This window comes from Dunckerocampus dactyliophorus, chromosome 20 (assembly GCF_027744805.1).
Source record: "Dunckerocampus dactyliophorus isolate RoL2022-P2 chromosome 20, RoL_Ddac_1.1, whole genome shotgun sequence".
Taxonomy (NCBI): Eukaryota; Metazoa; Chordata; class Actinopteri; order Syngnathiformes; family Syngnathidae; genus Dunckerocampus; species Dunckerocampus dactyliophorus.
In genome coordinates this window covers 5,886,684-5,913,612 of record NC_072838.1, presented here as the reverse complement: position 1 = coordinate 5,913,612, position 26,929 = coordinate 5,886,684, and the positions used below count along the sequence as shown (strand labels likewise).

Sequence of the window (26,929 nt, the reverse complement as noted above, 5' to 3'; positions counted from 1 at the left end):
TGCCGTACCCAGCATGCAATTGGAGTCTTGAATACGCTTGAATATCCTTCACTGCTCTCCATTTGGTTGCATTTCGCTGGTTTCATTTTCGAGTTCAGTCTGTACAGTACAGATAAATAAATAGACATGATCCGTTTCTCAATAGTATTGCAAATCAGGGGGACACGAATACATTTTTGTGTCCCGGTGGGGGCATTACAGAAAATAATTGAGAACCACTGCAGTCATGGAAAATGATTTTCCACCAGCAGGCCGCGCCATTTAATTTGTCCATTCGTTTTTTGGAAGACTAAAAATGCCGGAATTTGAAATGTAAAAATGCAGAACGTTGAAATGTATGAAGCAGTTGAATGATTACAGTGGAATCGAGGCTCGAACCAGCAACCATCAAGGTGGGTAATGACCTCTCTACCTCCGGAGCCATGTCACCCTGTAGAACAGGGGTGTCCAAAGTGCAGGCCGGGGGCCATTTGCAGCCCGCGCCTGTGATTTTATCGGCCCGCAGCACACTCTAAAAATGAAATTTAACAAGGAAAGTGAAAAAAAAACAACAGCAGCAGCACAAATGGGAAAATTAATCAAAAGTTTAAATATTAAGAGAAGAGTTGTAGTCTAGCAAGGAAAAAAAAGACATAATTTCACAAGAATAAAGTAATTGTATGAGGAAAAACATCATTTTAGTAGCATGAACTTGAAATATTAAAGAAAAAAGTTGTTGTTTTTTATTAAGTTGTAATTTTTGGAAACTTAGGTTGGAGGAAATTGTATCACATGGGAATAAAGTGTAAATATTAGAAGAAAATATACAAGAAAGCTGAAATATTCTGAAAATAATAGCAAAAAAATCAGCAGCAGAAAGTCAAAATATTAACAGGAAAAAAAAAGTTTTCTAATGGGGAAAAAAGTTGCAATTTTAGGAGAATAAACGTATAATATGAGGAAAAATAGCATTTTAGTAACAATGATGAAATAAAGAAAAAATACATTATTGTTTTAAAAGATACAAATATTACGGGAATAACGTTCTAATTACAAGAAGAAAATTACAAGAGGAAAGCTTAAAAGAAATAGTTGGAAAATTAAAAAAAACAACAAAACAGCAGAAATGGAAAAAACTGCTGTAATTTTAGAGGAATAAAGTCAAAATATAGAAAAAGAAGAAAAAAGAAAAGAAAAAAAGTAATCGAATAAAGAACAAAAGTCGCAATTTTACAATTTTTCGCAGTTTCGCAATTTTCATTTTGTATTATCATGTCATTTTCAGTTGCATTTCACCAAATTACAAAAGGTGAAATGCAGCTTTTTCTTGAGCTACGTACACTGCAGCTTCTTAGCATAGCTCCATGTGTTGGCTTACAAAATATCAAAGTGGCCTTTGCAGCTTTTCAGTTTTCAGTATGTGGCTGGAAAAAGTTTGGACACCCCTGCTGTAGAATAAGCAGAATGTTATTGTGACGGAAAATGGAAAATGATTTTCCACCAGCAGGGGGCTGCCAATAAAATTGTCCGTACATTTCAATGCAGAAAAATGTCACAGGAAATATTGAAATATGGAAAATGTGAGAATTTTTAGAACAGCCCTGATGGATAGCCTACATGTCCAGAATGAGCTGACTAAAAATGGTGGAATTTTAAATGTTGGAAAGTAAAAATGAAAATTGAATGTGGAAATGTCTAAATAAGTTGAATGATTAAAGCAGGATCAAACCAGCAACCATCAGGTTGGAGGACAACCAGTCTACCCCCTGTATAGTTAAGTATAATATAAGTAAGTATCATTATACAGGGGGGGTATTAATATTAAGATGAATGATTGCAGCAGAAAGGAGGATTGAACCAGCAACCATCAAGAGATGACCACTCTACCTCCTGAGCCATGTCACTCTGTAGAATAAAAGGAATGTTACAGTAATTTAAAAATTTGCAGAATAATATTGTGACGAACAATGGAAAATGATTTTCCACCAGAGAGGGGGTGCCAAATAAATTGTCCATTCATTTCAAAGGGGAAAATGTCACAGAAAATATTGAACTATAGAAAATGTGGGGATTTTTTACAAACGTCTCGATAGATAGCCTACAGACTAAAAATGGTGGCATTTTAAATGTTGACAAGTAAAAAAGCAAATTGAATGTGGAAATGTCTAAATAAGTTGAATGATTAAAGCAGGATCGAACCAGCAACCATCAGGTTGGAGGACAACCAGTCTACCCCCTGTATAATTAAGTATAATATAAGTAAGTATCATTATACAGGGGGGGTATTAATATTAAGTTGAATGATTGCAGCAGAAAGGAGGATTGAACTAGCAACCATCAAGACCATCAAGAGATGACCACTCTACCTCCTGAGCCATGTCACCCTGTAGAATAAAAGGAATGTTACAGTAATTAAAAAATTAGCATAATATTATTGTGACGAACAATGGAAAATGATTTTCCACCAGAGAGGGGGTGCCAAATAAATTGTCCATTCATTTCAAAGGGGAAAATGTCACAGAAAATATTGAACTATAGAAAATGTTGGGATTTTTTACAAACGTCTCGATAGATAGCCTACAGACTAAAAATGGTGGCATTTTAAATGTTGGCAAGTAAAAAAGCAAATTGAATGTGGAAATGTCTAAATAAGTTGAATGATTAAAGCAGGATCGAACCAGCAACCATCAGGTTGGAGGACAACCAGTGTCCCCTGAGCCATGTCACCCTGCAGAACAACTGGAATGTTACAGTCATGACAAATGTTGTATGATTTCCCACCAGTAGGGGGTGCCAAATAAGTTGTCCATTCATTTTCAATGGAAAAATTGTCACAGAAAATATGAAATTTACAGTAAATGTGGGAACTTTTGGGGAAGTCCTGATAGCGTTGACATATAATCCTCCATCTTGGCAGTCAAGTTGACTCATTCATTCATTCAGCATAACAACACCTTGCATGCATTTGACAACATTATATCACAAAGGGAAGGCGTCATTGTTTGTGCTGGAAATCCTTTTCATGTAACACCCGTTGGTGGAAAACATTCTATCCTAACTAAGAAAGAGAATACATAGAAGGTGAGCAGTGTGTTACCTTTGCAAAGGGGTCAGGTCACAACAGCATTGTGGATACCCTGGATACCGTCCCATGTAAACAGGCATCAACACTCTTGTTTGGTTCCAGGTTGAAACCACTTTTATTATTTGGTTCTTCACATCACGTCTGCTTGCAGAGAATATGAAACAGAATGTGGTACAGCCTCATTCATGATGTTGAGCATGTACAGTATACAAATACATGTACAGTATACAAATACATGTACAGCAGACAAATACTGTACATGTACAGTATACAAATACATGTACAGTATACAAATACATGTACAGTATATGCCCACCAAACAACAGCTTGGTTTTAGAACGTATAGAACGTTTCACACTTTACACGTCACGTGCCACGATTCAGGTTTTCACAATCATGCAAGGCTATAGAAACTGTCCAGCGTCTGCGTTTTAATAAAAAAACAAAAATCATACGGAATATGACATATGTGTCATGAATTTGTGCTGCAAGTCTTTTACTTACTGGAAAACACACGACTATCCGGTACAACCGACTCCAAATACTCAAGTCATGTACGGTGATTTTTATAAGTGCAATTTTGCATAACAGCGCATGAACGCGCATTGTGTTCTGCGTCCTTGTGGTGTATTAGAGTGATCTACAGTATCTGTGCTCTTCTGTATGTGTCTGTTATTGTATTTACTACTGCTACAGTACAGGGTGTTGTATAGTCATGTTGAAGACGTGTCCAGACATGTCCGGTTTGTCTCAGCAAATATAGAGCCCCAACAGTCCTGATTGGCTCAGGGAGAACCCGCCCATTGTGTTCTGCATTCTGATTGGCTGTGGGCCATTGTTGATCAATCTCCTCCATGCAGGACTGCCAGTTTCCTGTTGCTGAATGAGGGTTACGCGGCGGAAGGGCGCCTGGAATACTGTAAATGAATCTTCGGTTCATGGAGGCTGACGAGGAAGAATATGTTTTAACAAGGATACAAAAACGCTAAGACTGGCCACGATAGGAGGAAATACGTGTGAGTCACTTAATTTTTTGTGTCCAATCTCGTAAGTTCATCATTAAAATTCAAACGTGTTTAAACAAGAGAGAAATGTGAGAAAATGTTAATGCCTCTCTGAGGTAAGTGTATAAAGTGTATGCTGAAGGGGTTTAACAGCCTTAAAACATAATAATTGTACAAAAATATACTTGGTTATTTCGCAGATTTCACTTATTGCGGGCTCTTTTGGGAACCTATCCCCCGCGATAAACGAGGGAACACTGTGTTTGCAAGAAAAGTATTTCATTGTGAGGAGAGTTAAGGTCTTTTACATCGTTGCTGTGCTTCATTGGATCAGGATGGCAAAACAATGCAGTACTTTTTAGGTAATACTGATAAAAAATGTGTTTAATTGGGCAACACTACTGCAATATTTACCTATGTAAAATGCGAATAAATACGATTTTTCAATACTTTGCTCTTTTTTTCCACATTTTGTTGCTTTTTTTTTTTTAAATATTTCAACTTTCTTAACAAATTTTTGTAAATTGTCTTTTGCTAATGGAACTTTTCCTACAATATTTTGACATTATTCCCATAATATTAGAACTTTTTTCCTCAACTTCATTTTCTAAAAACCGTGTTTCTCATACTACGACTTTCAAGAAATTGCGTAGTTTTTCTTTAAAATTTCACCTCTTTGTTACTAAAATGACATTTTGCCACATGATATTAAGAGTTTATTCTTGTAAAATTGCAACTTTTTCCTCATTAGACTTTTATGAATTCAATTCAATATTTTGACATCATTCTCATCAAATTACAGCTCTACATTCTCCATTTCCCGCTGTTGTTGTTTTTTTAAATTTACCTACTATTTAAACTTTCTTCTTGTACACTTTTTTCTCGTAATTATGACTTTATTCTCATAATATTTTAACTTTTTCCACCACCTAATTTTCCAAGAATTACAACTTTATTCTATTGTTTCTCATACTAAAATCATTTTTCTCCTAATATTACATTGTTATTGTAATATTATGACATTCTTGTTAGACTCCATTTTTTTCGTAATATTTTTACTTTATGACTGATGATTTTTCCACTTTTTTTCTGCTGTTGTTTTTTTTTTCTTTTACTTTTCCTGTTAAATTATATTTTTACAATGTCATGGGCCGCACATGGGACACCCTCGAAGTCTGGCGCTGGGGCCATTTACTAATAACAAATGAACCACTAATACTAATACTAATACTTAAAGTACTCCGGTTTCCTCCCACGTCCCCAAAACATGCATGTTATGTTAATTATATGGTCAAAATTGTCCGTAGGTGTCAATGCTTGTTTGTTTATGCGTCCTGTGATTGGCTGGGGACCTCTCACCCAAAGTCAAATGCTATAGAAAATGGACGGCTGGATGAAAGCTGAGATGTTCTTTCTGGAACTATACCAAATCGACCTACACTGGATTGGGCTTGGTGTTGCTGATCATCAACAAAGGTGAGACATAAATATCAATAAAGTGGCCCACGCACTTCAGTTTTCCTTAGAAAAAGTTTGGACATTGGCAAATGAGGAAAATGACAAGGAGATTTTCATGGGTTTGTTTTTTTTAAACCACTGGGTATGTATGGTTGGGGTTAAGGTTGGGGTTATACTTCGGCAGGTTAGAGTTCTGTTTTGGGGGTGGTTAGGGCTAGTGGTAGGGTTAGGGATAGTGAATTAGGGTTGGGTTTAGCATTAGAGGTAGGGTTTAGAGTTAAAGGGACTGATTGCAACTGGCTGAAGACGAAATTTTTATCAACCAAAAATATCCACCACTGGCTAGTGTATGTTACCATACACAGCATACTGTGGTTCCAAAGAACAGATGGAACAAAATAATGTCCAAATTACCAATTAAACTGCATAGACGTTGTCGTTCAGCCCGAATAAGACGACTGGGGTTCATGGCTGGTTGTCTTGTACGTATGTGCGTGCCCGTACATGCTGGTGGCGCATGCACACACACAAAAGCAGTTCCAGAAAAGCAATCTACAATTTGCCGTCATGCTGTTTTTACAAAAGGCGATACATTTAGTGATAGCTAACATTAGTAGCTAAACTTAGCCACATCGCTATTATTAACATACAAGCAGTAAGCAGCTTATTTACTGAAAGTAGGAAGTGTGCAGGATGTAATGTTGGCAGTGCTGTTTGTGCCAATGTTGGCGCCCCCTAAGCAGCTGCAGGAATCCATTGCATACAGTCCCTTCAAGGTTAGAGGGTTAGGGTTAGAGGTTGGGTTGCCGTTAGAGGGTTAGACTGTGGTGTGGAAGTACAGTGGATGCCCGGCCATTTGCATTCAAACCCCACAAATTTAAGGATTTTTTTGTTAAAAAAATAAAAAAACGTCTGGGGGCAGCAGCTTAAGCAGAGAAGCCCGGACTTCCCTCTCCCTGGCTACATCATCCAGCTCCTCCCGGCAGATCCCAAGGCATTCCCATGCCAGTGGAGAGATTTATCTGTAGCATCTCCAACATACAGTATCCTCTGTTTCCCCGAGGCCTCCTACCGGTCGGACATGCCCTGAACCCCTCCCCAGGGAAGCGCCCAGGAGGCATACTGACCAGAAGCCAGAGCCACCTCAGCTGACGACTCTCAATGCGGAGGAGCAGCGCTTCTACCCAAGAGTTTCTCCCGGATGCCAGTGCATCTCACCTTATCTCCAAGGGGGACCAGAGCCACCCAACGGAGAAAACTCATTTCAGCCACTTGTACATTCGACCTTGTCCTCAAGCTCATGACTATAGGTGAGGGTAGGAACTGGTAAACTGAGCACTTTGTCATTTGGCTCAGCTTCCTCTTCACCATGACGGACTGATGCAGAGTCCACATCATTACAGACGCTGCACCATCCACCTGTCTAGCTCGCATTCCATCCTTCCCTCGTTCCTGAACAAGACCCCAAGGTACTGAAATATAACCCAATCCTGCAGCTACCAAACCAGATCCCCTCAATACCCTGGCAGCGCCTAAAAATTCTGTCCATAAAAGTAATGAACAGCAATCACACAGGGAGAGAACTGCTTAAATGTCTTAATGCTTCACTCGTAATGCGTTTTCATCAAGCCTTAAGAGTTCACACTTCCTCTGGCGGTCCTTGAATGCACCATAGTTAGAAATTGATATTTTTATGGGCGTATCAATTACTCGCGGTTTTGCACCCCCTTGAAAAGCAGGGCTCTACTGTACTTCCACAGAAGCCTGATCTCCATCCCTATCCTGTATATGACCTTTGGGATAACAAAGATGGAAGTCAGGCCCTCATTATGAAGGGGCATCGGAAGAATGGGCCATTGATACATTCCAAAGTGTCCATGTAAGAAGCAGGAGTTCAAACACTTTGATTGACATCATGTACACTGTACATTCATTTGGAAGAGTATAAATGTTGCAGCATATTAATATTCATAGTATTGACGTTGATAAAAGGACTGCCCTGAAACGGTGGAAAAGACATTCTCCAATCTTCTTGTATACTCACAGTATTTCCATGAGTCTTCCACCGCTGACATGACCAGATGGTTCATGCCGGGTTTCCACTGTGTGGGTTGGAGCTCAAATCAGACTCCATCTCGCCAGCAGCTCCACCAGTTCGAGTGGACAGACGATCCACGGAGCGCGGCGAGCTGTTGCTGACGCGGCCGTGGCAGCAGTACGCGACCACGTCAGCCAGGTCAGCCCGGAAGGAGGTTGTGTAGAAGCCGTAGATGATGGGGTCACAGCAGGTGTTCAGGTTGCCAAAGACAAACAGTATGTGGTGCACGTACTCAGGGGTGTGCTTGATCATGCTTGGTTGGAACCAGTACCAGATCCCCAGAATGTAGTAGGGGGTCCAACAGATCACGAAGGAGCTAACAATCACTATGGTCATCTTGAGGGTCTTCATGCGTGCTTTGGGAATCTTGTCTTTCCCGCTGCGTCTCAGGCATCGCTCGCCATCTGCAGATGTTGACATTGGAGAAAATGAAATACATTCATGAAGTCTCCAAAGCTGGATCTGTTAAAGACAAAGTAAGTGAACCTTCAAAAATGTGTCCTTATGTTTTTTAACACAATCTCTGATACAGTGCAACCTTGGTTAGAGTCATTCATCCATTCCAGAAGGTTAAATTTACCTTCATTGAAGACGTGATTGCTGACAAAGACACCACGTGGCAGCGAGATCAACACGGACACCACCTTCCTGTTTTGCCATGAGTTCTTGAATTCAAAAGTGTTTCTCACCTGAGGTCTCTGCTTTTCTTTTGATCAAAGCTGCAAAATAAGCCAAAATGGAGCCAAAGAAAGTTGCAAGTGGCAGCGTTTTGATAAAGACGGTGAGAAACACTATTGAATTCAAGAAATAACTCATAGCAAAACATCAAGGTGGTTCCATGTTGTCTCCGCCAACAATCACTTTTTCAATGAAGGTAAAAGTAGCTGAGAAATTTGTCTCTTTTATTCATCATTTATATACATTTGGAATTGTTTTATGCATGTCAAACTATAAAAAGATGTTTAGTGAGACCTGTTAGTTAGCAAAGAACCACAGTCAACCGCTGATGACATCATAGACAGGCGACTGAACTGATTTCTGCGTCCTGTTTCCATGTATTAGCAAGCTAATAGGATGCTAACAGAGACGTTTTGTGATAAAAATACATTAACAACCCAATCGGACTCACACAGTGTGTTAATAACACAACAAGACATGTGCCATATTGTGCTCAATCAATTTTTGACATTAACAGACTAACCGGGGCGTACGTTAACTGGGTTCCATTGTAATTGTGTTAGGGAATAAAAAATTCTGATTAACAATGTATCGGCCGATTACATATTTACATTTTTCAATAAAAAGATCAAAGAGGCTTAGTAAAGACGTTATGTCAAATCTGTCCGGTAGTTAATCAGGTTGGTGTTTGTGTCCTTGTAGTTGCTATGTAATCATTTGGGGCACATTGACAAGGGTTTCTTTCTCTTTGAAACCAATGGATAGCTGGTTATGGATGAATATCACATTGTGGCCTTTCAATGCATTTTATTCCAAGGTGTTTACACGTAAAACATATTTTTTCTGTGTAACGAAAGACACAGTTGAAGACAAATACATTTTGTTTGTTTATCTGCATTATTGTATATTTGTCATGTATTAACAAACCTTAGAAACCAAAGCTGTAGCCGGTGATAGGATTTGCAATGCTACTTTTAAATTTCAACTCTCAAAATAATTGCAATGGTTTCTGAAACTAGAGACACTGCTTTTTCCAGTGACGGCACATTAATCATCAGGACTGCATCACAGCAATTCCAGGAAGACGAGGCCTTGATACGAAGCAGACTGGGGGTTTGTTTACAGAGCAGTGTGAGCCAGTGTGACGGAGAGGGACAGGGACACAAGCTTGCTAAGACAAAGCGCTGCAAAAAATGATCTTTTATCAGACATTTGGATTTTTTTTTTACCAGTAGTATTTTGTGCTTCTCGCATTTTTGCTGTGTTTTTGCTTGATTGCAAAACATGCTGAGGAAGTCGTCTGGGAAGTAAAAAAGGGAGAATGTTCATGTAGTCAATTTATAATTCATATTGTAAATGTATTCATGTACATTCAGTATGCCTTACTTAGTAAAAACCCTTAAAAAAAATAAACAAATAAAAATAAACATATAAATGAGGAAATAGTTGCTTTTAATGGCTTAAATATAATTCCAAACACTTCCAAAACAAATGGAAGGGAGAATATTTGACAATTTACTTTTACTATCTGAAATTATGTGGAACAAGCAGCATATGAACAATGTGAACATAAAATAATAAAGTAAAATATTATGTATAAAAGGGCAGTAAACCTCTGGGAAATAAAAGAATCATGCAAAGTTGACATGAATGACGCCATTCGCTTTCACATGCCCCTTCAGTACCAGTGTTTTTATTATTATTTATTATTATAGTTTTATTATCTAGCAGAGGTAGGCTATAATATCAGCCCTAATTATTAATTTCTAAGAAAATCCCCATATTACCTGCATTTTATTAGTGAAAAATAAGTGTTAACATCGGCATCACTGATTACTAATTATTCTCTAATGGCTATAATTGGCTGATTAATTGGTTGGGCCCTAATAATTGTCATGGTGAAAGACAAATGGTTAGGACTGGGAGTAACAAGTACAGAAGTAACAAAGTGGCAGTAATGTAATACCATCATGTAAGGCAGAAGTCTTAAAGTGTGGCACAATGAGTCTACTCTAAGACAATATCAATGATCCAGTCCAACCATCCATTTTCATCCGCTTATCTGAGGTCAGGTCGCGGAGGCAGCAGCCTAAGCAGGGAAGCCCAGACTTCCCTCTCCCTTGTCCAGCTCCTCCTGGCATATGCCGAGGTGTACCCAAGCCAGTTGAGAGACATAGTCTCTCCAACGTGTCCTGGGTTTTCCCCGAGGCCTCCTACTGGTTGGACGTGCCTGGAACACCTCCGTAGGGAGCCTCTCAGGGGCTATCCACACGGAAACATCATAATATGTGAATACTTCGACTGGCATCACACACCCCAGTCAACAATCTTCTGATACTCCGTTGTCCCAAACTCCAAAATGACTCGCAGAATTAAGTCCACTTTGTCGTGAGTCTAGATGAGCCTTGGAAAGCGGAAGACGACGAACTTATGCGCATGCATGCGCATACGTGTCTGTTCACAGCGCCACACGTAGGTGTGCCTTGTGTATTACATCGTTTTCACGCAGTGATCCGTTCCCGTCTGGATGCAACTATTTACTAAGGACGGCCAAGCCACTAGGGGTGTGATTGATAAACCGATGCGACCGGATATCCGGTTTGGGGAGCGAACGATTTTGATTCAAAAGAATCCTGTATGGATAATAATCAGGCATAAATCTTTAGATTAATTCATAGCAAAGACATGCACCGGGTATCGCGAGAAAAGCAATCGGTTGAGTGTACTATAAACAACGCGAGAGCCTGGGCTGCCGGCGAAATGTGCCACGTAGCTAGCTAGCCAGCCGGCCGGCGCATTTCACCAGCAGCCCAGGCTCTCGCGTTGTTTATAAGGCACTGTCTGATAGATAGCCGGCGTTTTAACGCCCAAGTATGTAATGTCTTTGGATTCTAGAATACTCTAGATACTTGAATAATTTCAAGTAGGGTGCAGAACTTGTCCGGCGAGACCAACAGAGGCGAGTATGCTAGCCAGCTAAGCGGCGTTTGGATGTCAACATTTGGAACGTTTTTGGATTAATTAGAAGGTGCAAGCACAATTCACCAAGCCTTGGACTGTTCACCCATTAATAGGGAACGTAGGGCCAGCCAGACCAACAGAGGCGGGTATGGTAACTTTTCTGCTTTGTAACTTGATTACTTTGAAATGTTGCTGGAGTATGCTCACTATGCTCAGTTTGAAATGTTGTACCATTACCTATGGGATTGTTTACTTTTCCAAGCTAACACAGCATTTTCATTGCACTCATGTGACAAATACTTCTATTTACTTATCTGTGCTTGGAAGAGATGTGTCATTATTTAAGGGGCTTTGCACTATGTATTTATTTTTATTATTAATTGGACTGAAGGTTAAGACTTGTGTTTTTTCATTGTTATACTTTAGGTATATAGATAGATATACTGTATGTTTATTGTCATTGCACACAGTATACAACAAAAGTTGGTCCAGTGGCTCCACTTCGATTTCTAGCAACATGTTAAACTTAACATTTGGAACTTAGATGGTCCAAATGTAACAGGTAGAATTGTAATGCAACCATGGAATTGAATTGAATACTTACAAATAAATAAAAAAACATTTCTATATCAGTGCACTTCTGAACAAGAAAACAAAATTGAGCTAAAGAGTGAATGATAAGTTGAGTGGTGCCAACCTTTGCTTTTGTGCATCTGGCCAGTGATCTTGGTGAGGATGCGGGTGTAGCAGAAGGTCATGACAAGCAGAGGGAAGACATACAGAGTCACAAAATGAAACATGTTGTATGCCGTCTCCTGCCAGCGCTGCTGGAAACTTCCGTGGGTCGCACACTGAGTGAAGTCGGCTCCGTCTGCATTAACGGCCCGAAAGATAAACAGCTGAGGATGAGGAGAATGACAAGATGAGGGGTGCATGCAGTCACAGAAAAAACACGAGAAGTTTGTATGATAAACAAATGCTGCCTTTTGTTTGATGCATACAAACTGCACAAAGAACTGATCACTGCCAGCAGTTCTTTAGTTCTTCCATGTGAAAATCCTTCCATGACTCCACTTTGATACCATGCTGAGTGTTGAGTGTGTAGTGTGCAACGCTATCATCCACCAAAGGCAAGAATAACATTTTACTCACTCAAAAATATTTTAGGATTCATACAGAGCAGGGAAATCACAGTATAATAAACATGTTTCATTGCATTGCATTAGTGTTTTTACAGTAATGTGTGTGTAAAGTGTCAGCTCCTATAGTTTCCAAGGCACTGTCCCATACTGCTGTTTAACCATTGCACCTGCCTCCATCTAAATATTTAGGTCAGACGGTCTGATACGGTGGCAAATTCCAATGTTCTGGCCATTAACGCGAAATAGAATGGTATGAGTGACGTCCAAATACAGTGGTTGCCCCCTTCCTGATTTCTTTTTTTTCTTGCATGTTTGTCACATGTCAATGTTTCAGATCATCAAGCAAATTAAAATATTAGTAAATGATAACACAACTGAACACAAAATGCAGTTTTTAAATGACATTTTTTATTAAGGGAGAAAGAAATCCAAACCTACATGTCCCTGAGTGAAAAAGTGATTGCCCCTAAACCTAATAACTGGTTGGGCCACACTTAGCCCTTTTTAAGGTCATGCCACAGCATCTCAATAGGATTCAGGTCAGGACTTTGATTAGGCCACTCCAAAGTCTTCATTTTGTTTTTCTTCAGCCATTCAGAGGTGGACTTGCTGGTGTGTTTTGGATCATTGTCCTGCTGCAGAACCCAAGTTGGTTTCAGCTTGAGGTCACCAACAGATGGCCGGACATTCTCCTTCAGGATTTTGTGACAGCAGAATTCATGGTCCCATTTATCACAGCAAGTCTTCCAGGTACTGAAGCAGCAAAACAGCCCCAGACCATCACACTACCACAACCATATTTTACTGTTGGTATGATGTTCTTTTTCTGAAATGCGGCGTTACTTTTACGCCAATGGGATTGGGACACACACATTCCAAAAAGTTCAACTTTGTCTCATCAGACTACAGCGTATTTTCCCAAAGATCTTGAGGATCATCAAGATGTTTTCTGGCAAAATTCAGACGAGCCTAAATGTTCTTTTTGTTCAGCAGTGGTTTTCCTCCTGGAACTCTGCCATGCAGGCCGTTTTTGCCCAGTGTCTTTCTTATGGTGGAGTCATGAACACTGACCTTAACTGAGACAAGCGAGGCCTGCAGTTGTTTGGATGTTGTTGTGGGGTCTTTTGTGACCTATTGAATGAGTTGTCGCTGAGCTCTTGGGCTAATTTTGGTTGACTAGCCACTCCTAGGAGTGTTCACCACTCTTCCATGTTTTCACCATCTGTGGATAATGGCTCTCACTGTGGTTTGCTGGAGTCCCAAAGTTTTAGAAATGGCTTTATAACTTTTTCCATACTGATAGATCTCAATCTCAGTTTAGTTATGTTTTAACAAGGGGGGCAATCACTTTTTCACACAGTGCTATGTAGGTTGTGGATTTTTTCCCTCCCATAATAAGAAAATTATAATTTAAGAACTGCATTTGGTGTTCAGTTGTGTTGTCATTGGCTAATATTTAAATTTGTTTGATGACCTGAAACATTCACGTGTGACAAACATGACAAAAAAGTAAGAAATCAGGAAGGCGGTAAACAATTTTTTCACACCACTGCCCATCTGAGCAATGTCTGCTTTACTATAAATAACGAACAAAACGGCTGAAAAACTTCAAATTATGAATTACTTATATCAACATCCAGTTTGTGTCATCACCTCATTACAACAGTCATAGCTCCTGGATGCTCCACATTTACACAATTATATTTGGATCACTATTATTTTGGAATACTATTACGTTTGGAGCAATATTATCTTGGAATACTTCTCAGGGCATTGAATCAATGGCAACTGGACTGTTCAGGTTGTCTTTGACGATGTTTCAACTCTCGTGTGAGCAGGCTTCATCAGGCATGAACTGATGAAGCCTGCTCCACGAAACAGCGATCGATTTAATACCCTGAGAAAAGAATGACCAGGATGAATGAATCTTGGAATACTATTATTTTGGAGTACTGTCACCTAGGAATACTATTATTTTGATCACTATTGTCTTGAAATACTGTTATTTTGGAGTACTGTTATCTTCCATCCATCCTTCCATTTTCTATGCCGCTTTGTCCTCACTCGAGTCACTGGGGTATGCTCGAGCCTATCCTAAGTGACTACAGGCGAGAGGCGAGGTACACCCTGGACTGGTTTCCAGCCAATCACAGACTATTATCTTCCAATACTATTATTTGGATTACTGTTATTTTGGATCACTATCATATTGGAATACTATTATGAATACTATTATTTTAGATCACTATTATCTTGAAATTATATTATTTTGGGTCACTATTATCTTGGAGGACTATTATTTTGGGGGCCGCACGGTGGCCCAGTGGCATGTTGGCCACACAGTCAGGAGATCAGAAAGATCTGCATTCGAATCTCCTTTGGGCATCTCTGTGTGGCGTTTGCATGTTCGTGCGTGGGTTTCCTTCCTCCCACATTCCAAAAACATGGATGTTAGGTTAATTAGGTATGAATTGGAGACTCTAAATTAGGTATGAATGTGAGTGTGAATGGTTGTTTGTCTATATGTTCTCTGTGATTGGCTGGCAAGTACTATTATCTTGAAATACTATTATTTTGGAGTATTCTAATCTTGGAATAGTATTATTTTTGAGTACTATTATCTTGGAATACTATTTAGATGCCAATGCTTTATATAATGAACGTTTGTGAAATGTAACTGTGGAGGGGCGATTGCGATACAGTCAGCTACCTCATGCGCACCCAGTCCCTTGTTTATAGCAGTTAACTGGTTCTAGACTCGACCGCAGTGAATGAATTTCCACGATATAGGATTCAATGTTAATAAATTGAATATTGAAAAAAAAAAGACTTTCTAAATATGGTTTAGAGCCCTGTAGACATGAAATAACACCCCTATAGTCACCTAACCGGAGCAGTTATTATGCTACAGGGACTCTAGATGGCCAGTAGTTAGCAAGCTAGCGAGCTAACAAGCTAGCAGGCTAACCAGTTAGCCTCGTATTTATTTCTTCTAAACTTAAGAAAGACTTTCAAACTGAGTGGGGAAGAAGAACAAAATATGAAGCCACAAACTTACCACTTCCACGTGGAATGGGAGGAGAACCTTTTTTCTCTCTGCATCCGTGGCTGGCTACATCGAGTGCAAGGTAGGGTAATGTAATAAGAATGGATGTCTCATCCATGTAACATTACTGCTGCCTAGCGACCAGAATACTACATATCACTTACTAATAATAGACCATAGTCTACCACCAAACAACGATCATTAATGAATTCACAAATTTCTGAAAAAACGCGATACAGCGAGGGAGCGGTAATCGAACTGCGATACTGCGAGAGACGACTGTAAATGTGTGCACGTGTTTGTATTGCCGTGTCCATTATCAGCCCAATCGACTCCACTCCAAACACACGCACACATCACCCGGAATGTAAGTGTAGAGGAGCGATCACATTACAGTGGGCACGTGTGTGTGTTTGTCGAAATGGCTCATGTGCGACACATTCCATTGCAACACCAAGCACATCAAAGTGTCAAATAAGGAATAGCTTGAGCATGAACAATGTAACATAAAAGTAACATCACACATCTTTGACATCAATTAGTAGTATTTTACAAAAAGAACGCCGATGTGTTCTGCTTGGTCAGTCCTCCATTTAAGCCCAGTGGCTGTGGCTTCTAATGGCTTCAAGATCCCTGCTTTATGAGCCCATCTAGCGTGCGGTGCCACGCTCTGCGTGTTGAGAAAAGAAACGCAAGGCTTGCCGTGGAGCGATGGAGGCACAACAGGCTGTTCTGGGTATATTACCAGAAGAATCACACATTTCTTTCGATGTGATTTCCTTTTGGCTAGAAGGAGACTTACAAAGAAGCCAGACTGGCAAGCACATAAAGGCATGGCTGCAGAGCAGCTGATGAACACAGGAAAGCTGAATGCAAGCCCATCATCCACACTTCTATCTGTGACTGAATCTGCTCCCAGCTTCAACATGCTGCTGCTGCTGGCGCTATTTTTAGCTCCTTTGCCTCAGAGAGGCGACTGCAGACGAACAAAAGCTGTCTCAGGTTTAACCTCTGCAGCCAAACACTACATCATTTCATGCCATGCAGAACACAGGCTGCAATCTTGACATGAAACCTTGAGCAACCACTGACTTTGCTTCTTAAAGCTAAGTAGTCATTGTGGCAATACAGCATACACACATACACTGCTATTCCACACCAAATTCCTATTTATAACTACTTTATCATGATGCCACATTTACCACTTTTAACACATCTAAAACATTCCCAGTTTTCTCATAATTGCACATTTCCCAGACAGCATTTCAGTTCAGTTTGATCTCTTCAGCATTCACGTGCAATTCCACATTTTTCCGCAGCCAAAAAGCCCAGTTGAAATGGATGTCACGTTTCCACATTTCTCAAACCATTCCAGCATCAAAACATTCAGTTGTGTAATTTTACACATCCCAATTCCCACATTTTCTGTAATTCCACTTTTTCCACCACAACATTCTCACTGAAAATGAATGGAGAAACAGGATTTCCACTACATGCAAAATGATCGTGGCGCGCCGCCACAGCAAAATAAAAGCTGCCACACCTTAACATGACAGTGTTTTTTTCCTGTGGAAACAATGTTAAGTGATACAGTACATTTTATGAATGGATATACATGCTCTATCAGGGGTGCCCACTACATTGATCACGAAGGTAGTGTGGGTAGATCGTGCGTGTCACCCACATCATAAACGTCACTTTGTAGATGTCATATGACATCTGTCTGCTGAGATTTCGGTCCCTCTCGATTTGCTCGTGTGCCTACGCGGCAAAGTCAGCGGTGAAGAGATGTCTGCAGCGACACACGGAAACGCAACTTTTCATCTTTGTTATGCCGATTACGGATAAACTAACTCATATTTATAACACAAGTTATCCATTCACTTGTAGTGGCTAGTTTTGTAGAAAAAAAAGTCAATCGTCATGAACTCCACTGCAGACATACGCGTTTTGTACACGTGCGCTTGTAAAACTAATTCATGATTAATTAATAAAAAATGTGCGATTGCTGAAACCTTTTTAATACGTTGCACTGACTTTGGCTGCAATGTCTTTTGCATAATCATTTTCATTTCTTGTCTATCTGTAATGTTTAATAGCAAATGGTAACTGGACCTAATACATGACGTGTATGCATGAAGACGCTACGTAGCTACTTTGATTGACATACTACTCAGGGTACGTACACAAATATTGAGGAATGATGTGTAATTCTACTTATTGCCACAATGAATTGAGCTGTGAATTATTGAATGATATAAACTATTTTGATTAACCTGTAAACTCTCAAACTGTGAATGTGAATACTAATCTTTGGTATTTATTACAGGAGTTTCTCAAAGTTTACCCTTTACTTAAAGTTTATATATACTCTATGTTATTAGTTTTCCTGTTTTATAGAGGTAGATAGGTAAGAGGTAGATCATTTTGACTATATAGATAACAGGGTTGCGAACAATAAACCGATGCGACCGGCCATCCGGTTTGACAGGAAAGGGATTTGGCTGCGCTGGTAGCAGCCTCCTGTATCAATAAGAATCAGCCATAAATCCTCAAATTAATCGATTGTGGATACATGCACCGGGTTTCGCAAGAGAAGCAATCGGTTTATCATAGTTCACTCTCTGTCTGCACTTCCCTGCCTTCTCCTGGGTGTTCTTTGTTGCAGGAGCTCTTTCTCAGGCTGGAGGCGGGACTGCTGGGCGCACTTGCCCCTGATGATCTCCAACCACATTTAAACTGAGGGATTGCACCTGGGAGATGCTGGATTATTATTATTTGTGCCGCATATACGGACAGCTGTGTACTGGCCTCTTGTCCCTTACGCCCTTTTTTTTGCAGTTTTGTGGAACTATTCCTCCCCTCCTGAGGACTAAGATAATCCCGGCATCTCCCAGAGCATGCGGCCAGTGCTCCTGGCTCTCCAGACAGGAACTCCCTCAGCCTTCCTCCAAGTCTGTACTTCATTGTGCTTTTTGTGTTCAGCCTTTTTTCTCACGCACCATCGCCTTCTGTTCTATTAAAACGCTAATAAAAGGCGTGTTTACCTGCACACCTGCCTCTGCATGTGGGGTACAGCGCATACCCACGCGTAACACGGTTGAAAGAGTGGCTTTTAAACAACGTGAGAGTCTGGGCTGCCGGCAAAGGGATTGTCGGGTATGCTCCACAGGTTGTCACAACTGAAGATAGTTTGGAACATCTTTGGATTTGACAAGGTCGGCAAAAGCCACGCCATTTGTAGACTACACAGAGCAGCTCTGAAGTCCAAAAGGATCACGACATATCTTGACCAACCAAAACAAACGAGGCGAGTATGATCAGTTTTTTGCTCTGTGACTTTGTTTACTTTGAAATGCAGCCCCTTTGTTACCTACCTGGAGTGTTGAAAACACGATGCTCAGTCTGAAACGTTGCTCTCTTATTATTGTTAGGACATTTTGAGTAAGGGATTGTTTACTTTTCCAAGCTAAAACAGCATTTTCATTGCACCCGTGTGACAAATAGTGCTATTTACTTATCTTTGCTTGGACACATTTTTGCCACCTTTGAAGAAATGTGTCATTACCTGAGGGGATTTACATTATTTATTTAATATTATTGATTAGATGTTCATTCAGCTTATTTTGGTCTGTGGCTAAAAAATAAATGCGTTTGACATGTTACTCTGTTGACGTATTGATGCCAGTGCCTTACAGCATGCTTGGGGATATGATCTGAAAATACTGTAAGAATGCCACTTTCATATAACTGGCATCTTTATTTTATAATGTAAGACCAATGTGTACATCAACAAACATTAACCATAGAACCTAATCTCATTTCATCGGAACATTTGCACACTGTATCGAATCGTTCTTTTTAAAATATCGTTTTTGAATCCTAACCTGTGTATCTAGATTGGAATTGTCTTTCATAAAGAGATTAACATTCCCAATAGATACATGCATAGCCTGTTATTTACACACACATTGACTACAATTAGTTTAAAATAAAATTTCAAATATCAGAAAAATGTTCACTACACTTTATTTTGAAAGAAGTGCACCGGAATCACCGGTCTTCCCTGTTGGCACTTGATCAGACAAGGAGAGGAAGAAAAGACTGAGAGAAAGGTATTTAAAGTGAATTAATGCATTTCTTGTTCAAGTCGGTGGGGGCCGCCATTCCTTCGATCGCGAAGGTGGTTTGGGTCCATCGCATAGACGTCACTTCGTAGACATCATGTGATCAGTCAGCTGTCATTAAGCGCCACTCCTGATTGCGCTTCCTCCCCCGCGACAATGGTGAACGTCACGTCTCAAACTACACACAGGCATGCAAATTGCATCTTTATTATTCCGATGATGGATAAACTAACTCAGCGGTAAGATGCCTATACTGTATCTGTAACAGAAGTCACCCATTTAATTGTAGCGGCAAGTTATGGAGAAAAAAGTGAACTGGGCTTTGCTTCACGCCATGAACTCCACTGTAGAAACGTGTGTTTTTCTACACTTCCGTTTCTTAAATTATTATATCATGATGAATTGGGAAAAATGTCTGTTGCTGAACCCTTTTTAATATGTTGCCTTGACTTCGACTGCATTGTCTTTTGTATAATCATGTCCATTTCTTGTCTATCGCAAATGTCTGATAGCAAAGGCGAACTGGACGAAACACATGAACTGTGTGTCTAATGACCGCTACGTAGCTAGTTTGACGGACATATTACGGGTACTCAAGTTACGTACACAACTATTGAGGCATTAGGTGTAATTATCTTTGTTGCCAAATTGAATTGTATTGTGAAAGATATCAGCTACTTTGATTACCTGTTGAAACTCTGAATGTGAAATACTAATCATTAGTATTTAGTATAGTAGTTGAAAAGTTTACCGGTTAGATTTTATATATACATATATTATTAGTTTATATATCATTTTTATATATGATGTTTTTTATATATATATGTTTTATAGTAAGAGATAGATCATGTTGAAAAAGTGCGTGCACCCTGATATACATACATGTACAATGTACACTCATATTTATCAAGACAGTAAACATATATTTTCTATATTTATAGTAGGAGGTAGATCTTTGAGTCATTTTAAAAGTAGCTCGCAGGTTAAAAAAGTGTGAGCACCCCTGGTTTAGCATAAATTGACCTACACTGGATTACTTGTAGCATCTTTCATGCACAAAATGTATCAAAGTGAGTTTGTTGTTTGACCTGCTGATTCGTTTTCCACAAAGTCATTTTGTTTTTTCCCTGCACCCTGGGTTTTAGGTTGCCTGAGAGCATCCTTTGGGAGCAAATAAGAGACGTGAGCGTACCTGTGGAGATGCCAGCAGCAGACTGAGCGTCCAGGCCACAAGCAGCATGCGTTTGTTCCTGAGCCCAGCGTCCAGGGAATCCAGAGGATGAAGAATGGCGCGGTATCGATCGAGGCTCACCACGACGAGTATGAATGCAGCTGAATGCATGGCAAAGAGCTTGAGGAAGCACAACAGCTTACACATGACATCCCCGGCGTACCACTGCACCGTAATATTCCAAATGGCGTCCAGTGGCATGACCACAAAAGTCATCACCAGATCCGCCGATGCCAAGCTGGCAATGAGCGGGCGCAGGTGCGCTGCCAGGCGATAGCCCCGCCCCCAGCACACACTGATGAGGACCGACAGGTTGCTGATGGCGGCAAAGACAAAAAGCACCAGCGTAGCTGCTACGCGGCAGCGGGCGGCGACAGTGAAGGCAGGGGCTTCCCATGGCGGCGAGGAAGAGAAGGTGGACGTGTTGTGTGGCGGATACACAGATGTGGAAAACCACAATGAAAGGTTTCCCGCCATGAGAGTGGACTCTGAAAACACCAAAAGCATCGATTACACTCAAAGTCAAAGAAATTCACTCGTTTCATTGACACTGGCAAGTAATATGACCCAGGAGCCATTTTTGGCCCAGCAGCTCGTTTTTTATTGGCCCTCGGCATACTGTAAAAACAAAAGCCAGAAGGAGGGGGCAATGTTCACACCAACACGGACACAAACTAAAGCTACACAAGCTGAAATAAGTCACATATTTTCATTATACGAACACAATAAAAACATACCTGATTAATAAACGTAAGAATGTTCTGGGAGAAGACATTTAATACACGGCATGATGCCTGGACGCATCCTGGTGTGTAGAACCGTATCAAACACCAAAACCTCATTTTTGTATTCACAAATGAATGAAAACAGACGGAAAAATCACACGTGTATTTAGTTAGTCGGTGGCTGACCAAGATAGACATCATTTTTTGTCCTAATGAAACAACACTGCTGTCTAGAATAGCGCATTTCTCAGTCCACACGGGTATTTTATCATTGTACTGTAGTTGCACATTACTTACAGGCACATTGCCTACCATGCAGAAGCGTATTGGAAAGTATTCCATAACAAAAAGCGTCCGGTATGCTCTGTATCATTCAATTTGTGTGCCTAACAGCTCACAAACTAAAATCACTGAATTATTGCAGGCACTATGTGTCATCTTTCAAGCCACTATTGGTAAGATATGCTGGGCGGTGGGGTTCTTCTTATATATATATATATTTTTTAAAAAGTGTAATTTGGAGCTGATAAAGATATGTTGGTCAATGTTTTACAAATTTGCTTCACGTGTAGCATGCTATAACATCCCCATCCTTCCATGTTTCTGTATACGTCCTTGCTGGAACACATTTGGACACCCCTGAATAACAGCTATTGTTCATGTTTAATACTGCAGTTGTCGTTTGCAGAGCTGTACATCTGCACTGCTTCACACGGACAGCTGTCGTTACTCATGTTTAGTGCAGTTTTAACAATTTAGATATTTCAAAAACACAGAAATATTGAAACATTTAGGGCAGCGGTATCCAAACATTTCACTACGGTGCCCTGGAGGGGACATAGTGAAATTTAAAAAAAAAAAAAAAAATGATGAGAGACACAGAAAAAAAGCAAAATCCTGACAAACTATTATTCAAGAGATTCAAGATTCAAGAGAGTTTTATTGTCATGTGCATAGTAAAACAGCAGTTATACTATGCAATGAAAATCTTATTCTGTTCATTCTCCCAAGAAAAGAAAGAAAACACAAGAAAGAATAAGAACATAAGAAACATAAACACATAAACATATATACCAATAAATTAAGCAACAACAACAGAAGAGACATTAATACAAGTAAATAATACAAATAAATAAATAAATAAATAAATAAATAAAGTGCTATGAGTGTGTGCGTGTGTTGCGTGCGGTGTGTGCGAGTGCTTCGTTGAGAAGCCTGATGGCCTGTGGGTAAAAGCTGTTTGCCAGCCTTGTGGTCCTGGACTTCAAACTCCTGTAGCGTCTGCCTGACGGTAGGAGTGTGAATAATGAGTGTTGTGGATGTGTGCTGTCCTTGACGAGGTTGTGTGTTCTGCGTAGGACTCTAGATTTATAAATGTCTTGCAGTGAGGGGAGGGCTGCCCCAACAATGTTCTGTGAGGTCTTGATCACCCGCTGGAGTGCCTTCCTATCACGTGTTGTACAGTTACCGTACCAAACAGTGATGGAGGCGGTAAGGACACTTTCGATAGTGCATCTGTAGAAGCAACTCAGGATTGTGGTGGACATGTCAAATTTTCTCAGTCTCCTCAGGAAGTACAGTCTCCTTTGGGACTTCTTCAGAATTTGTTGGGTGTTGTGAGACCAGGTGAGGTCCTCGCTGATGTGTGTGCCAAGGAACTTGAAGGTTTTCACCCTCTCCACCTCAGTCTCATCAATAAACAGGGGTCTATGCGGCTCCTTTTCCCTTGTTCTTGGGTCGATGATCAATTGGGTCCATTATGAGATCTCAAGAAGGTTTTGCCAAATCCCGCAAAAGTTTTGTGAGATTTCGAGGAAGTTTTGCAAGATCCCGAGAAACTATTGCAACATCCCAAGAAAGTTTTCAGAGATCCCGAGAAAGTTTTGCGAGATACTGAGGTTTTCTGAAATATCAAGAAAGTTTTGCGAGATCCTGAGAAAACTTTCAGAGATCTTGAGAAAGTTTTGCAAGATCCCGAGAAACTTTTGTGAGATCCCGAGAAAGCTTTACAAGATCCTGAGAAACTACTGCAAAATTCCATGAAAGTTTTTCGAGATCCTGAGAAACTATTGCAAGATCCCGAGAAAGTTTTGTGAGATCCTGAGGTTTTCTGAAATATCAAGAAAGTTTTGCGAGATCCTGAGAAAGTTTTGCGAGATCCTGAGAAAACTTTCCGGAGATCCTGAGAAAGTTTTGCAAGATCCCGAGAAAGCTTTGTGAGATCCCAAGAAAGCTTTGCGGGATCCTGAGACACTATTGCAAGATTCTGAGGAACTCTTTCAAGACTGAAAACATTTTCAGAGATCCCACGAAAGCTTTGCGAGAGCCTGAGAAACTATTGCAAGATCCCACGAAAGTTTTGCGAGATCCCAAGAAAGTTTTGCAAGACTGAAAAAGTTTTGCTGGATCCTGAAAAACAATTGCAAGACTGAAGGTTGTGCAAGATCCCGAGATACTCTTGTAAGATTCCGAAAAAGTTTTGAGAGATCCTGAGAAAGCATTGGAAGAGCATGAGAAACTTTTGCGAGATGCTGTGAAACTTTTGCGAGATCTGGAGAAAGTTTTGGGAGACTCCCAGAAAGTTTTGCGAGATCCAGACACACTATTGCAAGATCCTTAGCAGAGCTGCAACAATTAATTAATGGTTAATCGATTACCCAATTAATCAACAACTATGTTGATAATCAATTAATCGTTTTTTGATTTAAAAATGTAAATATCCATTGATTTCTGCCTCTCAAATGTGAAAATTGTTTCCTTAGTCATCCATGCAAGCAGACCTATTACCTTTGTGTTTTAACCAAATCAAGACATTCAGACATATCAGCTTTAACTTTAACTAAACAGTGATGGGCATTTTTGCCTCTTTTCTGATATGTTGCAGAACCAACCACTAACTGTAGGTGTTTGCTTCCTATTAATTTGGTCCATCTGTAGCCTAATCTATTACTTCATTAATTGAAACAAAAAGGTTTCGGATTAATCGACTGAGAAAATGATGATGATTGTATTTTTGTGTACATTTATTGTTTTACTGCAACTATTTGACACTTAAAGTTTTTTTTTCCCATCCATCCATTTTCTATGCAGTTTATCCTAATTAGGGTTGCGGGGGTATGCTGGAGCCTATCCCAGCTGACTTCGGGCGAGCGGCGGGGAGATTGTTTATTATTGAACATTATTTTAACAGAATATTCAAGCGGCAAAGTGGTGTTTTGTATTTGCTCTGACAATTCAAATCTTCTATTTCTGAATAAAGAGGCAGAAATTAATCTGATTCATCGATTAATCGAAAAAATAACTGACCGATTAATCGGTTATTAAAATACACGTTAGTTGCAGCTACGCCTGTCACAATAATTGCTAAATCCATTAATCGAACGATAAAAAAAACAAACAAGTTGATAGATAATTATGACGCCCTCGATAAATTGTTATGTGCACGTTTGTGTGTTTCATCGTCTTGTGTCTCATGCTCGTCTCTCTGTGCCACACAGGCTGCATGACAAGAGGGTTCAATAAATTGTCATATACAGTATTTTAGACTTTTTCGTTGTACTTTTCTTAAAAGTAATGTTAAAATTTCATCTCGTCTTGTTCTTGTAGCCCCAATCTCGAGTATCGTCTCATCTGTCTTGTGACACCCCTAGTGTTAACATTAACACACAATATACCACAACCCAAAACTGTGCATTTTCTTTGCAAAGACCAGGTTCGGAATTATTATTATTATTTATTAATACATTTTGTATATTAATAACGCTAAAAGCGATCCAGTCTAGGTCATTATATGCTAAATTGTCTGAACAAAACATCCACATCTTAGCTGTGTCACAGCTGACAAAGCTAATTAGCATAATATCTAAAAACATACCTTACTCATAATCAAGAGTATGCAGAGGACCAATAAAAAAGAAGCTGCAGGCTGAACATGGTCCCTGTGCCACATTTTGGACACCCCTGTATTACATGCTGGTGTGTCGCTGAGGATTTGCGAGCCTGCAAGTTGAATTAAAGTGGAATTACCTGCAAATTAATCCTTTAACAGTGGGGGGGCAAGTCACAGGGAAACAAGACAAAGCAACACAACACAGCAGTACGCCTAAATTGGATTCTGTTTGTCAGAAGAAAAAAAAAAAACTCATCTAGAAATACATCCTTAAGTCCATTGTTGAAATGTTTTAGCAGCTTTAGGTTTCGACCTGGATGCTTAGTGATAATAACTCTCATGTGTATGTTTCCCTCTATGCGTACTATGCTTATTCTCACAAAATATGTGGCTTTTGTTGATGATATAGCTGCATTTATTTATGATTATATTGCTTACAAACTCAGAAAATAAGCCTAAGAATTTCAGTGAGAGCCAACAGTAGTTTTTGTTTACTCATTTTGCATTATTGACGGTATTTTGCACACACAGTTAAATGCAATAAAAGACAATCATGATTAAATTGTCTTATATTGTTGTGTTTATATATCGTCAAATCATAAATAAGCTTGATGATGGAAAATATACAGCCAGTACACTGGCCTTGTATCGGATCGATATCAAAATGTGCAGTATCGCAGCAGTTGCAGTGGAGTTGAACTTATTATTTTATTGATATTGTTACATTGTCTTACATTATTGTGTTTATTCATTCATTAATTTTCTATTCTGTTTGTCCTCACTAGTGTAGCGGGAGCCTATCCCAGCTGACTTTAGGTGGGGGAGGTAGTTTTTATTATGAATATAATCATTATCAACAAATTAAAAACAAAATCATAAAATCATTAAATGAGGTTGAAAAAAAATCAACGAAAAAGTATCGGTATCAGTATGCCAGTGCGCTGACCCTGCGTGAAATTGTGATCGGATCGATGCCAAATTGAGCGGTATCGTCCAGCCCTAGCATCTCCTGCAGTGGAAGAAGAACGCAGTAGCGCCCTCTGCCGGTGATTGCAAGCCGGTGGTACTGCGCCAAAGAAGACGCCAATGTTCGGACGGATATCTCAACATTTTCTTACAATCAAAAAACAAGAAACATCTGTTATGTTTCTTAACACTGACAGCAAAAGAGACACGTTATCTTCTTTGGTACACTTCTGTCTGAGGTGGTAGCATAAAAACGACATGACTTGGTCATTGGGGAGCGCCAGACATCGCCATGACAAGCTTCTTTGATCTTACCTGAAGTCATCTTGGAGGTGTACAGTTGCTCACGTGAAAACCTTGAGGGATCTCAAGCATCACGTTGTCTTATCTTCTGGTCGTCTCGCGATACTCTTCAAAGATACTCCTCCATTGCGACGAGTTTTATGTTTTGATTTGACGGTATATAAGCACTTCCATCGCTGAGCTTCGTCTGCCCGCCTGCAGGCACGCGCACAGTCTGCTCGTGCTAATACATGCAGT

At 39.9% G+C, this 26,929-nt stretch overlaps 1 protein-coding gene across 5 annotated transcripts in view; it reads right to left on the bottom strand.

Moving 5' to 3' along the window:
* Window positions 1-26,929, bottom strand: part of LOC129173101 (gonadotropin-releasing hormone II receptor-like) — a 56,052-nt gene extending 29,123 nt beyond the window's left edge. For 2 of the 5 annotated variants that reach the window (XM_054763653.1, XM_054763655.1), the window contains exons 1-3: window positions 20,771-26,692; window positions 11,961-12,162; window positions 3,077-8,028 (exon numbers count right to left, since the gene is read on the bottom strand). In XM_054763653.1, the coding sequence (XP_054619628.1) occupies window positions 7,613-8,028; window positions 11,961-12,162; window positions 20,771-21,316 (1,164 nt within the window). In that variant the 5' untranslated portion in view covers window positions 21,317-26,692 and the 3' untranslated portion in view covers window positions 3,077-7,612. The other 3 variants (XM_054763657.1, XM_054763656.1, XM_054763654.1) reach the window with 3 other exon arrangements.